Below are 14,915 nucleotides of genomic sequence, written 5' to 3' on the forward strand. Positions count from 1 at the left end.
TGCTTAATTATATCACCATGCAACAATGTTAAAATAATGTGAACGTCTCTCCCTTCGAGTCATACCAGATAACATTGTATTCTCGTCACTCAAGACGTATCGCTTTGATCAGCCCATTACTTTAACACGATGATGGTACCACAGCACTTCTGTGTGAAAAAAAGTCTTTGTCTCTCCGTGAGTCTGTTAGATGTGGTATAGAATACATAGGAACCCCATGCATATAGTAATCCTACTCAATGCCTACATCACCACGCAGTAGAATCGTCATGGAGTGTTTTTGCAGAGGGTAGAAAAGGAATTATGTAAAATCGATTTCTGATAATGCAATGTTTCTGGTTGTTTTTCATGTCAAAATGTCAACTGATAGCGCATATGATATAGAATAGTGAACAACAATGAGTCATCACAAAACAATATATAAGTTTCACTTTTAGTGGACCTAATGAGAAGCAAACATAGTAGGACGAGGTGATATACCGCAAGAACAATAAAATACTTTCTTATACGCAAAAACAATATATTATGTTGTCAGTAAAACACAATACATTCTATTTCCACATCTCAACTAATCTTGAATGGTGAACGCTTTACACATTAAAGCAAGGAGAAGGTGGGAGTTACGCTGGGGTTTAGTACACATAACATGTCCTACCTACTGTACCTTTCAGAAACATAAAAGAAAACAGCATTAATATGAGTGGAAGTGATCTGTTTTTTGGGGTGTTATGTCAAGGAAATATAATAAACCTAGAAGGACAGGATTTTCAGTTGAAGAGAATGATAATTTATTTACCACTCTTGGGGCGGGGATAACTAAAGAGGAACAGGAAATCATATGATTCATCACATTATGTTAAACATGCACATGGTACAGCTGAACTACACCACATCAAACATCTATGTCACCTAAGCTGTAGATCATGTACAGAATAAGTGAGATTTCAACGCCACAGTGGTTTTCAGATAGTCTTACATCCCCACTCTGCAGGTTCACAGACAGCCATGCTCTTTTCTATAGGAAAAGTGATATGATGATCCTGTCTATCATATCATATCATATCTGTGGGTGCTCACCTATTTATGTTTTCATTTGTAATGGATTTGTAAATGCAGTGGAGGCAGCATCGGAATGCAAAAAAGGTAAAGTAGGAGTTTTAGATTTTTAGGTACTATTGTGTAGCTTCTATGTTTTGATGGAAATTATACTCTACTGTGCGTTGAATGTAGATGCATACCTATATTGAATAATTGTTTCTTTACCAGTAATACTGTAAATGTTACTTCTAATCTAATAGATGGAGAAGGACATGCTTTGCTTTACAATGACCATAAGTGTGAACCCTTTCCATTCATACTAAATGTTTGCACTATTGGTGACTTGACTTACAGAGGTCGGATCTTAACTTAATGACTCTTTTGTTGCGGATAATTTTTCGAATGCATCAAGAAATTCAAATGAGCCTCGTCATTGGCTAAACATGAGCAGTTATCTTTCTCTCCATGCTGGGGCAGTCGAGTCATTGTGATCATGGTTCGCGATTTTAAAATGTTCTCTCGTTCGCTCAAACGCTATAGGACTAGGTGCTATTACTGCAATATGCAAATGTACCTGAAATGCAGCCATACACAACAACTGCCGTTTTATATAGCGTAATAACACAAGGTAGATATTGGTCTCCACTAGGATATGACATACACGTGTCTAGTGTATCCTAAGGTATCCAAAAAACAGTCCAAATTGAGTTCATGGCCTGGGGTGGTTCAGCAGGAAGGGCTGCGTTCCTCGCGCACATATAGGCCTAACGTGTCGGCGTGGGTTCGATCCCGCCAAAGCCCTTTTGGCACGAATAACGAATAACTTGATGTTGTAATACATTTCAAATACGGACAGTCCAGGGTTATTTTACCCCCGATCTTGATAAGAAATGACCCCACCATACACCTTTGGATAACATAAATAGTGAACAAATAAAATAACAGTACAGCAACATTCGTTTCCATTCACAAAAATGGTTGGATAAGTTACCAAAGATTTGCCATGGTAAATGAGGAAATACTTCATTTCTATCTAACAGGATGAGTGTCAAATAGATAAATCACCATTAGTCTATTCAAAAATAACTAAGTTGTTCCCATGACAATACCAACCAGAGGGCAAACATTTTGAAAGACTTTGGTTTCAAGCAGGACTAAGTCAGAGAGGAAGAGGCTGAAGCAAGAGGGCTCACTCTCGCCAAAATATGTGTTTTTATGGGTTTAATATGAAGACCTAAACTTGTCAACTGTCTTCTTGCCTTTGGGACGACTACTATCATTAGGGCGGAGACATGAGCATCTTGTCATTATTTACAGATCTCTGACTAAGGTAAAGCCAAAATCATCATGACTTGTGATTTTCTTCCCATTGAGAGTTTTCATTTTCAGAATCTTCCCTTGCTGAACATGGTTAGCACAGAATATTAAACCTCTTTTTGGGCTAGGGGGCGGTATTTTGACATCCGGATGAAAAGCGTGCACAAAGTAAACTGCTTGCTACTCAGGCCCAGAAGCTAGGATAATTTCTGTGAGTATAACAGAACTGAAATGGCAGGCAAAACCCCAAGGACAAACCGTCCCCTCAAAACACTGATTTCAATGGCTGGCACTTTTATTATAGGGCGAAATCCTCCCTGATTGCAGTTCATAGGGCTTCCACTAGATGTCAACAGCCTTTAGAAAGAGTTTCAGGCTGGTGTTTGGAAAAATGAGGGAGAAGTTGTAGTTTTTCTAAGTGGCTCCCATTTTGGCTGTAGTGTTTCCAAGCGCTTGGAGGAAAGTGTGTTCTTTGTTATTTATCTCCGGTAAAGACAATAACGATTCTCCGTCTTAAATTTTAGTGTTTATTTGCGTATTAGGGTACCTAAGGTTTGATTATAAACGTTGATTGACTTGTTTGGATAAGTTTATTGGTAACGTTCATTTTGTATGCATTTTGATGGAGGGAAATCGGTGGATTATTGACTGAAGCGCGTCAGCCTAACTGAGTTTTTATGGATATAAAGAAGGACTTTATCAGACAAAAGGATCATTTGTAATGTAACTGAGACATTTTGGAGTGCCAACAGAAGATCTTCAAAGGTAAGGCATATATTATATCGCTATTTCTGACTTTCGTGTCGCAACTGCCTGGTTGAAATATGATTTGTCATGCATTTGTATGCTGTACGCTGTCCTCAGATAATCGCATGGTTTGCTTTCACCGTAAAGCCTTTTTGAAATCTGACACCTTGGCTGGATTAACAAGAAGTTAAGCTTTATTTTGATGTATAACACTGTCATGACGTTGTCCTGGGGGTAGGTTTATGACAGTCATAAATACTTCTTCCCCCCTTTTCCTCTCTCTACCCTACTGATGTTACATTTGCAAAACCCTTGGTTAACATAGAGATTATGAGAACATCAGAAGGTGGGGGGAAATTAACTATATTCTGGTAATGCGACCAATTGAACATATGCGGTGGTATTTAATGAATATGAGGTCAGTTCGGTTATCATCTGAGACCTCATTAATGATAAGATGACAAACTCTACAGTGGAAAGTCTACACATCAGAGTTATATGATTCACATGGAATTGCTGTTCAATTTAAATGTTTGAATATTAAATTATTTGTGATGGGATGAAATGTGATTTTAGCTTCTAAAATGTGAGATTTGGGTTTTCATAAGATAGGGCTCTGCTCAATCAGTGGCCCGCCCCTGTGAAGGGACATGGGCTATAAAACTTTTCAAACACGCCATCCTCTCCCTTCATATATATACCGTGAACTCACTAAGACCCCAAAAATGTTCAGCGGCATTCACAATGATTCCAATCTTCTCACATTTCTTTTCTGCTTGTGCTGTATAGTTTATGACCATTGCAATAAATAATATAAAATCTACCTTTTTAACATGTAGCATTTCACTATCCCTTGGTTGATGAGAAACCTTCACTGGTCTGGTGGCTCTACTACCATTGTTTCTCCCTTTCCTTCCAATCTTCTCACAGCCTCCAGATAGGTGACACGCTGGACACTCCTTACCCTCGCCACCTCATTCTCCTTCACCCTAACAGGGAACTCCAGGAATTTAGGCACATGTTCAACTCCACAGTTGTAGCATTTCACTTCATCTGGCGTACGATACTCTTCCCCTCTGCACACACTTGACACATGACCAAATATTTGACATTTATTACACTGAAGGGGCTTGTGCACAAAAGCTCTTACAGGGTATCTCATGAATTCTAACTTTATGTGAGAAGGGAGAGACTCTTCATCAAAGAACAGTAGCATGGATGAAGTGAATTTATTTTCTCCATCCACCATACAGGTGAATCAACGTGCACCAACCACTCCATCGATGTCTTCAGTTATATCCTCTGCCTTTACTTCTTGCGCCACCCCAGAAAACCCCTTGATAGGCGCCTTGCTATGAAAATATATTTTTTAGTCTTATGCTTCTTCTGACACACAAAAAAATCTAAATAACAGCACTTCTTGTGACTCTCACTGACTCCACACTTTCCTCCAACACATTCCAGATTTTCCTTGAGATGTTCAACGGATTTCCCAAGTAACATTGATGCAAAACTCTCACGCCAACTAAAAATGGGTCTAGTGGTTTCCGATTTTCCACCACAGCTTTACTTCTCTTGTTTCCCTTTCTCTTCCGCCACTGTATCCCCCAGACTTTCCGTGCCCAAATCAACCAGAGTTTAACAGGTTTTAATCACAAGGATATACTGTATAGGCCCACACCTCTGTATCTAATTTTTGTTAATTTCATTTTGTTTGTAGCTTTGAGGTGAGTAATTAAGACGTCAAACAGCAAAATTACAATTCTCTATATTTTGGTGCCATGTTTTATTTGAGATTTTCCTGCATGGATGTTTGATTGATTGCATATGTGTGCTCTATCTGCTGCTAATCGTAGATGAACATCATAAATGTAACAATGGCTGGCAGATGATAGGGAGAGGAAACCAAAACAATGTTGAATGTTCTCCCTCCCCAGTGGAAGTTGCGTGGTTGTAACCTGTCTTGCAGATTAGCAAGAGATGTGTTTCTATCTGTAATAGCAATCAAAGCATCGCCACCACCTGAACTTCTTAGTGGCAAAACATGTTTCAACAGTTTCTGTTAATAGGCATTTATTTCAACAGAAGCCATCTCCTTTAAAAACATATCCTTTAATAAATAAATAAATGAATTCAACAATTAAGGAAAAAAAGAAAAAAGGGCCTGCTAAGGTGTCACATGGTGATGAAATGTGTCAAAGAGAGAGCCAGGCGGAGCACATTACGCATTTGAAGAGATACGGCTGTATAGGCTAAAAGTACTAACTAGGCTAAAAGTACTAACCCTAATATTCTACTACATTTTACATACAGCAGTAACCCAACCTTAGCCATAACCCTAACCCTAGATTCATGTCCACACCCAGGTTGAACCCTAACCCTAGCCACAACACTAATCTTGGCATAACCTTTACCATGTCTTTATGTTAATTCCTGGCTTAGCCTTTACCCTAACACCCCCAAATTGGGCTCTCCCACCTCTGAGTTCCCAATTTAACCCCTTGTTATAACTCTTTCCAAATACTTTGGTAATAATAATGATAACTTTCTGACATACGCTACTCCAACTCACAGGAGACATACTGTATACATTTTTTACTTGAGAGCCTCATCATAAAGAGCCTTATGAACTGGGTGGTTCGAGCCTGAATGCTGATTGGCTGACAGCCGAGGTATATCAGACCGTATACCACAGGTATGACAAAATGTTAATTTTTACTGCTCTAGTTACATGGGTAACCAGTTTATAATAGCAATAAGGAACCTCGGGCGTTTGTGGTATATTGCCAATATAGCACAGCTAAGGGCTGTATCCAGGCACTCCGAATTGCGTTGTGCGTAAGAACAGCCCTTAGCCGTGGTATATTGTACATACAGTGCCTTGCGAAAGTATTCGGCCCCCTTGAACTTTGCAACCTTTTGCCACATTTCAGGCTTCAAACATAAATATATAAAACTGTATTTTTTTGTGAAGAATCAACAACAAGTGGGACACAATCATGAAGTGGAACGACATTTATTGGATATTTCAAACTTTTTTAACAAATCAAAAACTGAAAAATTGGGCGTGCAAAATTATTCAGCCCCTTTACTTTCAGTGCAGCAAACTCTCTCCTGAAGTTCAGTGAGGATCTCTGAATGATCCAATGTTTACCTAAATGACTAATGATGATACATACAATCCACCTGTGTGTAATCAAGTCTCCGTATAAATGTACCTGCACTGTGATAGTCTCAGAGGTCCGTTAAAAGCGCAGAGAGCATCATGAAGAACAAGGAACACACCAGGCAGGTCCGAGATACTGTTGTGAAGAAGTTTAAAGCCGGATTTGGATACAAAAAGATTTCCCAAGCTTTAAACATCCCAAGGAGCACTGTGCAAGCGATAATATTGAAATTGAAGGAGTATCAGACCACTGCAAATCTACCAAGACCTGGCCGTCCCTCTAAACTTTCAGCTCATACAAGGAGAAGACTGATCAGAGATGCAGCCAAGAGGCCCATGATCACTCTGGATGAACTGCAGAGATCTACAGCTGAGGTGAGAGACTCTGTCCATAGGACAACAATCAGTCGTATATTGCACAAATCTGGCCTTTATGAAAGTGGCAAGAAGAAAGACATTTCTTAAAGATATCCATAAAAGGTGTCGTTTAAAGTTTGCCACAAGCCACACCAAACATGTGGAAGAAGGTGCTCTGGTCAGATGAAACCAAAATTGAACTTTTTGGCAACAATGCAAAACGTTATGTTTGGCGTAAAAGCAACACAGCTCATCACAATGAACACACCATCCCCACTGTCAAACATGGTGGTGGCAGCATCATAGTTTGGGCCTGCTTTTCTTCAGCAGGGACAGGGAAGATGGTTAAAATTGATGGGAAGATGGATGGAGCCAAATACAGGACCATTCTGGAAGAAAACCTGATGGAGTCTGCAAAAGACCTGAGACTGGGACGGAGATTTGTCTTCCAACAAGACAATGATCCAAAACATAAAGCAAAATCTACAATGGAATGGTTCAAAAATAAACATATCCAGGTTTTAGAATGGCCAAGTCAAAGTCCAGACCTGAATCCAATCGAGAATCTGTGGAAAGAACTGAAAACTGCTGTTCACAAATGCTCTCCATCCAACCTCACTGAGCTCGAGCTGTTTTGCAAGGAGGAATGGGAAAAAATGTCAGTCTCTCGATGTGCAAAACTGATAGACATACCCCAAGCGACTTACAGCTGTAATCGCAGCAAAAGGAGGCGCTACAAAGTATTAACTTAAGGGGGCTGAATAATTTTGCACGCCCAATTTTTCAGTTTTTGATTTGTTAAAAAAGTTTGAAATATCCAATAAATGTCGTTCCACTTCATGATTGTGTCCCACTTGTTGTTGATTCTTCACAAAAAAATACAGTTTTATATCTTTATGTTTGAAGCCTGAAATGTGGCAAAAGGTCGCAAAGTTCACGGGGGCCGAATACTTTCGCAAGGCACTGTATATCACACCCCCTTGTGCATTTTGATTAATTATATCACCATGCAACAATGTTAAAATAATGTGAACGTCTCTCCCTTCTAGTCATACCAGATAACATTGTATTATCGTCACTCAAGACGTATCGCTTTGATCAGCCCATTACTTTAACACGATGATGGTACCACAGCACTTCTGTGTGAATAAAAGTCTTTGTCTCTCCGTGAGTCTGTTAGATGTGGTATAGAATACATAGGAACCCCATGCAGATAGTAATCCTACTCAATGCCTACATCACCACGCAGTAGAATCGTCATGGAGTGTTTTGCAGAGGGTAGAAAAGGAATTATGTAAAATAGATTTTTGATAATGCAATGTTTCTGGTTGTTTTTCATGCCAAAATGTCAACTATAGCACATATGATATAGAATAGTGAACAACAATGAGTCATCACAAAATATATAAGTTTCACTTTTAGTGGACCTAATGAGAAGCTAAATCTACTGCACATCTACCATTCCAGTGTTTAATTGCTATATTGTATTTACTTCGCCACCAAGGCCTATTTATTGCCTTACCTCCCTTATCTCACCTCATTGGCACACATTGTATATAGACTTATTTTTTTACTATATTATTGACTGTATGTTTGTTTACTCCATGTGTAACTCTGTGTTGTTGTATGTGTCAAACTTCTTTGCTTTATCTTGGCCAGGTCGCAGTTGTAAATGAGAACTTGTTCTCAACTAGCCTACCTGGTTAAATAAAGGTAAAATAAAATAAATACATAAAAAGGAGAAGGTGGGAGTTACGCTGGGGTTTAGTACACATAACATGTCCTACCTACTGTACCTCTCAGAAACATAAAAGAAAACAGCATTAATATGAGTGGAAGTGATCTGTTTATTTGGGTGTTATGTCAAGGAAATATAATAAACCTTGAAGGACAGAGTATTTTCAGTTGAAAAGAACGAGGATTATAATTTATTTACCACTCTTGGGGCGGGGATAACTAAAGAGGAACAGGAAATCATATGATTCATTACACCTTAAACGTGCACATGGCACAGCTGAACGACACCACATATGTCACCTAAGCTGTAGATCATATATAAGTGAGGTTTCAACATCATAGTGGTTTTCATATAGTATTAAATCCCCCCTGTACAGGTTCACAGACAGCCGTGCTCTTTTCTATAACGACAGTTATATGATGATCCTGTCTGGATTTTGGGTGCTCATTTATTTATGTGTATTCGCTTGTAAAGGATTTTTAAATGCAGTGGAGGCAACTTTCGAATGCAAAAAAGGTAAAGTATGAATTATTAATTATTAGGTGCTATTGTGTGAGATATACTCTAATGTACAATGAATGTAGATATATCTTGAATACTTTTTCTTTACCTTTGATACTATTAAAGTTACTTCTAATGTGAAATGAATCCAATGTTAACAACAATTACAGTACAAGGACAATAATGTGAATGATATTATCAAGGTGAGATGATAAGTAGACGGAAAGGAAGATTTTGTGACCCATGCCCTGAAAGGCAATACCAGGCAGGACCAAATCGCTCTCAGCGATGTGAACCCTGCACCGACTGCCTTGAGAGTAAGTTATAACCATGTTGTAATAAGTTACAATCAGTATTAATAGATGATGTAAACAAATGACCTGTTGACAGAAAATAATGTCTGTATAATAATCCCACACCAAATCTTGAGTTGAATACTATGAACATTTGAACATCTGGCCATGTTCTGTTATAATCTCCACCCGGCACAGCCAGAAGAGAACTGGCCACCCCTCATAGCCTGGTTCTTCTCTAGGTTTCTTCCTAGGTTCTGGCCTTTCTAGGGAGTTTTTCCTAGCCACAGGTGCTTTTACACCTGCATTGCTTGCTGTTTGGTGGTTTAGGCTGGGTTTCTGTACAGCACTTTGAGATATCAGCTGATGTAAGAAGGGCTTTATAAATAAATTGGATTTGAATACAAATAATAGCCATACAATATGCCAGTGTAACCCACAGACACGTTTGTTTGTTTGTATCAATAAACTATAAAAATGTTGTTTTTTATTCAGACAGTGAATTGATATCAGAGTGCACAAAGACTTCCAACGCTATATGTCAGTGTCGTACAGGATTCATTAGAAGGAACAATGAGTCTTCGTTATGCAAGTGTGCCAAGGGGTCTGAGCTGGATACATCAGGTAAAGCTGGAGCATGTAATACTGATGATTTTTAATGGATTGATTTGTAAATGTAATTAACTGGCATTATATAATTTCTCACCTCAGGATTAATATGCCGTGAATGTAAGGAGGGATCCTTTTCCACCAACATGGACCCTAAATGTGTGAAATGGCGAGAGTATGTAAATTAACTAGCATTTTTCCAATTTTTGCTATTTGCTAAAGTATCAAGCAATCTCCTTACATTTACAATATAACGTTGGACTTTTTGTCATCCTCTGCAATTGATTTCAATGCATTTTTAAGGCAGTCTGACTCATGGCTGTGTGTCTGCTTGTGTCTCAGGTGTAGGAGTGGAGTGAGGATTCTGGGCAGTGTGACATCAGATGTGACCTGTAATGAGAATTCAGAGCCAGAGGGGAAGACCCTCTCCTCCACACACACCACTTCTCCATCTGGCTCCATCCAGACTTTCTCTAAGTCATTGATCCAGAGCCAAAGGTCATCCCCTCATCCTGATGTCCCCACCTTCACACCAGCCCCCACTATCAAGGTGACCAAAAGTCCCAAGTTCTCAACGGCAGACTTTGGCCAAGGTAAATGCTGTTCTTGACTCTCGTCCATGACATACATTCATGTATAACTTTGTGTTACAGTTGATCATTGTATAGCTTTATATGAATAACGCCTTATTTCTGTCTTCCAGTAATGACACTCATGGGAACTGTCCTGATGCTTACTTTTCTACTTACCACTGTGACCTGCAAACTGATCACCATTCCTTGCATCAAGAACCACAAGAAGCCAGCTGTCAGAACATGTATGTGCAACTGTTAGGGAAACTATAAGTCACACAATCGTTATGAGAAGTGTTACGTTAGTTTCTTTAGCTATTATGTACATTGTAGTTATTTGAGCTTGATGAGCTCTTGAATCTGAAATGTCATCTGTGTGTTGTTTTGTTTGTATATTCTGACTCTATTGTTCTACCCCAGCTCAGGACTCAATGTGCCGGAGGCCAGTTGAAGAAAGTGGAGACAGCAGTTTCTCTTCCCTGGTAAAACAACCAAGTTTGGGGGAGCCATGATAGAGATACCTGGCTCTCTGTCTGTCAAACAATTCATATTGTCAAAATGTCGCTGTTATTCTCAATGCTACTCCTTTAAACCAGAAGCAACTTTAAACAGTTTTAGAACATTTTAAAATATTGTCAATATTTGTTTATCATGTATTCTGTTATTATGGAAAAGCATTTTAGACATTACTTTGTTTTCAATCTATTTGTCAACAATAGCATTATTCTTGGCTGAGCTGGGGGATCTTGATATTACTTTATTTTCACAAAATAATAATAAATACTACTTCCTGTTCCTTCAGGTGTCTGGTTAGATTTACAGGGGAGATTATGTGAAAACAATGCTATGGCGGCAAAATAATGTGGCAACATTTGGTCAAATGTGTATTGTGTTAAATGTTGTGGTTGTTTATGTCTTTGCAAATAAACTTTTTCACATTTTGCATGATCCTAATGTCCATATGCACATTCTTAGGAGTTGAGACATTTACATAAACTAAGACCCAGCGAGAACAGAAGTATCAGGATGTACAGAGAGAAGAATCAGTACATTACAGACACTGACACTGGGTAGGGTGTGGATAGGCTATAGGTCTGTTACTTATTTTCAATGAGAGAGATACTTACACCCAGTCTGTATGACTTCTACTCACGTTTTCAATCGAAACCATCAAGTCAAAGACAGAGGCTGCCATCGTGAGCGAGATCTTATGTTGTTGATCACTTTTCATGTTCTGATAGGTTCCACTTTATCTTTTTTTTTTATCATCACTTTTCACATATTTCAGCAATGTTCATTACTGTGGTTGTAGTAGATATGTAGTTTTACAAAATGAAGTGATATTGTGTGCATAATAGGATGGAAAATGAGTGATGGGTGGTCAAAAACATTTCAATCTACATCAGCTACTAAGACTGATTTGGGCTTGAGGTTACTGAAAAAATAACATGTTAGCCTTAACCTTTTTCCAAATGCATTCAGCCTCAGGGTCATGATTTAAAGCCTCATCTAATAGATGGAACATTTTTAATAGCACAGGATCCCATTACTGGACTGGACTGGTTGTGAGCTCACCAAAGGACTATAATGCCCCCTGGTGGCCCACACCTTTCAGTAGTAGTTAGAATTTCACCCATAGAATTAGGAATTAGAATTATCATACCTTTATGGAACTTTGAGGGATTATGACATAGGCCCTGTAACAATTTATCAGGATCTCTCTATAATTTGTAATCTATGCAACACTGATGATGGCTCTGTTTCTGCATGTGCTTCTACCAAAACCAAAACTTACAGAAATGTGTCAAAATTCATAATCACTTTAACAGGCCAAAATGATAGAAACATAAGAAACATGACAAAGGCTGGTTAAAATGTAGCATCACTGGCTTCATAAAAATATATCCTGTGAGCAGTAAACATGGACCAGACATATGTTGTGTAACTCCTGTAAAAAGCTTTTGTAACTCATTCCATTTTGATCAGCATAATCAACCTGTTGTATTTGCAACACTACACATGAGTTTATAAAAAATACAGGGGCGCAACTTTGGTTTTACACGTGGGGGGGACAACACGTTAGTAATATTTTTTATCCAGTTGTATAAACACTCCAAACAGCCTACCCGACCACTCAGAGGCATCCTCATGGTCCTAAAGCACACCGTTGCCTCATTTTTTATCACATTCCGATGATAAAACTGGGGGAGACAAAAATGCCATTTCAGAATGTGGGGGGAACATGGCCCCCCCATCCCCAGTGAAAGTTGCACCCCTGTAAAAATATACCAGTATATGTAACAAAATACCTGAGCACATCAAAAGTTAGTTAAACCAGACAGCTTAATAATTTTGGGCCTAGTGGTTTGAGCGTTGGTCCAGTAACCAAAGGTTGCTGGATCGAATCCCCGAGCTGATAAGGTAAAAATCTGTCGTTCTGCCCCTGAACAAGGCAGTTAACCCACTGTTCCCCAGTAGGCTGTCGTCGTAAATAAGAGTTTGTTCTTAACTGACTTGCCTAGTTAAATAAAGGTTATATAAAACATTTATAAAATAAATAAAAGTGGGTCTCCACCACTAAAGGGTAGAGTTGACCAGGTGACGTGTGATCCTAGTTGTAGGCAGCAGTGAGTGGTGTGTGTCATGGCTCTGTCGACTGAGAAGAGGACTCAATAAGGGGAACTATAGCTGTGTGTGTAGCCTACGATAGTATTGTGACATTTAGGGCCCCACACAACCACCTACCTCGTTCCCTGTGGTCCTGATCTGCAGCTGACGTCACTTTGAAGAGGCGTTGTGACAGTTGTGATGTGTTCCTGTGTCTCACAAATGATGCAATCAACATCGGTGGGTTAGGAATGAAAGAGTGACAGAGACGAGAAAGGAGGCTAAAAAAATGTCTAGAAGGTGTGTGTGTGTTTTCATAAACACAACCAAATTATTATTTATTGAGATAGCATGCATGTGTTAATTACACTGTTAGACTGAAAATTGGCAGGGGGGGGGCATCAAGGCCCAGCAGTTCTAGTGTTTTGGAAGAAAAAAAAGTTAGCACATTGGGAGAAAGAGAGAGATGCTCACACATTCAGCTTATGTACCTAGGTCTACTGTCAAACTCACACCATTCATACTGTACACATCATAGATTGTTTCAGCTAGATAAACGCCACAGAAACACTTGCTTCCTAGATTGCTTACCACACACTCACACTCCCAGACGGAGAGAGATACCTGACGTCACTGTATACAGTACATAAAATAATTGGGGGAGAAAGGAGAATGTGTTAAACATAATGGACATTCAGTACATCCATATGACAGTCATCTGTCTTCTGTATTTTTGGACTATGGCTTTAGCAGCTGATCAATAATGCAATGATTCGTATGAGAAAGATGGCAAATGTTGTGAACTTTGTCCACCAAGTAAGACTTGCCTGTTAGAAGTTAAAAATGAACTACAACTCAGCGGAGTGGAGATCATAGAAACATAAATGGTATTACAAAAGTCCTTATTGAGATTTTACAGACGTGTTTAATACACCTTATTTATACACTTTTGTAATATTTATGAAATGCATATTGTTATATTTGGTAGCACTTATTTATTTTTCCTTTGCCTCCTTCCTCTACTACCTGTCACTGACTCCGTTTACAAATGCAGCAAAAAACAACATCATCTTAATGCTGGGAAGTGGTCAACAGGCATGTCCATACCACTGCTAACCTGAAGAATGTTTTCCATCTACAGGTTCCAGGGAGTACACTTGGAAATGTGTCCCATGTCCTAATAACACATACTCTGACACTGAACATAGTCACTGCAAACTGCTAACACAGTAAGAACACTGTTTTAAAAAATAGCCAGATATCACTTTTAGCAGAGCTCCTCTATCATGTGAAATGTTTCTAGTGGCTCCAAAATAACTTGTAATACCTTGTCACCAACAGGTGTGGTGCACATGGACTTGATGTGATCTTCCCTGGGAATAAGACCCATATCTCAAAATGTGGCATACATGGTATGTTGGCAATTAGTCAAACAAATCACAATCCAAAGTAATTTCCAATGTATACTAAGTATATGGACACCTGCTTGTCGAAAATCTAATTCCAAAATCATAGGTATTAATATGAAGTTTGTCCCCCCTTCGCTGCTATAAAAGCCTCCACTCTTCTGGGAAAGCGTTCCACTATATGTTGAAACATTGCTGCGGGGACATGCTTCCTTTCAGCCACGAGCATTAGTGAGGTCGGGCACAGATGTTGGGCGATTAGATGTGGCTCGCAGTTGGCGTTCCAATTCATCCCAAAGGTTTTCAATTGGGTTGAAGTCATGGCTCTGTGCATTCCAGTGAAGTTCTTCCACTACAATCTCGACAAACCCTTTCTGTATGGAATCGTCTAGAATGTCATTGTATGCTGTAGCATTAAGATTTCCCTTCACTGGAACTAAGAGGCCTAGCCCGAACCATGAAAAACAGCCCCAGACCATTATTCGTCCTCCACCAAAATTTATAGTTGGCACTATCCAGTTGGGCAGGTAGCGTTCCCCTGGCATCCGCCAAACCCAGATTTGT

At 39.2% G+C, this 14,915-nt stretch overlaps 1 protein-coding gene across 4 annotated transcripts; it reads left to right on the forward strand.

The window, feature by feature from the left end:
• Nucleotides 1-883: 883 nt before the first annotated feature.
• LOC135540290 (tumor necrosis factor receptor superfamily member 10C-like) lies at nucleotides 884-11,286 on the forward strand. 4 transcript variants are annotated; one of them, XM_064966855.1, is made up of 7 exons: nucleotides 884-1,143; nucleotides 9,068-9,181; nucleotides 9,653-9,781; nucleotides 9,869-9,941; nucleotides 10,109-10,359; nucleotides 10,470-10,583; nucleotides 10,759-11,286. In XM_064966855.1, exons 1-7 carry the CDS (start codon nucleotides 924-926, stop codon nucleotides 10,848-10,850), a joined length of 993 nt encoding a protein of 330 aa, XP_064822927.1. In that variant the 5' UTR covers nucleotides 884-923; the 3' UTR covers nucleotides 10,851-11,286. The 4 variants fall into 4 exon arrangements, with proteins under 4 accessions (XP_064822927.1, XP_064822928.1, XP_064822929.1 ...); XM_064966856.1 differs by having other exon boundaries at nucleotides 10,764-10,847; XM_064966858.1 differs by lacking the exon at nucleotides 884-1,143 and adding an exon at nucleotides 7,548-8,879.
• Nucleotides 11,287-14,915: the final 3,629 nt, after the last annotated feature.

Source organism: Oncorhynchus masou, chromosome 5 (genome assembly GCF_036934945.1).
Source record: "Oncorhynchus masou masou isolate Uvic2021 chromosome 5, UVic_Omas_1.1, whole genome shotgun sequence".
Lineage (NCBI taxonomy): Eukaryota > Metazoa > Chordata > Actinopteri > Salmoniformes > Salmonidae > Oncorhynchus > Oncorhynchus masou.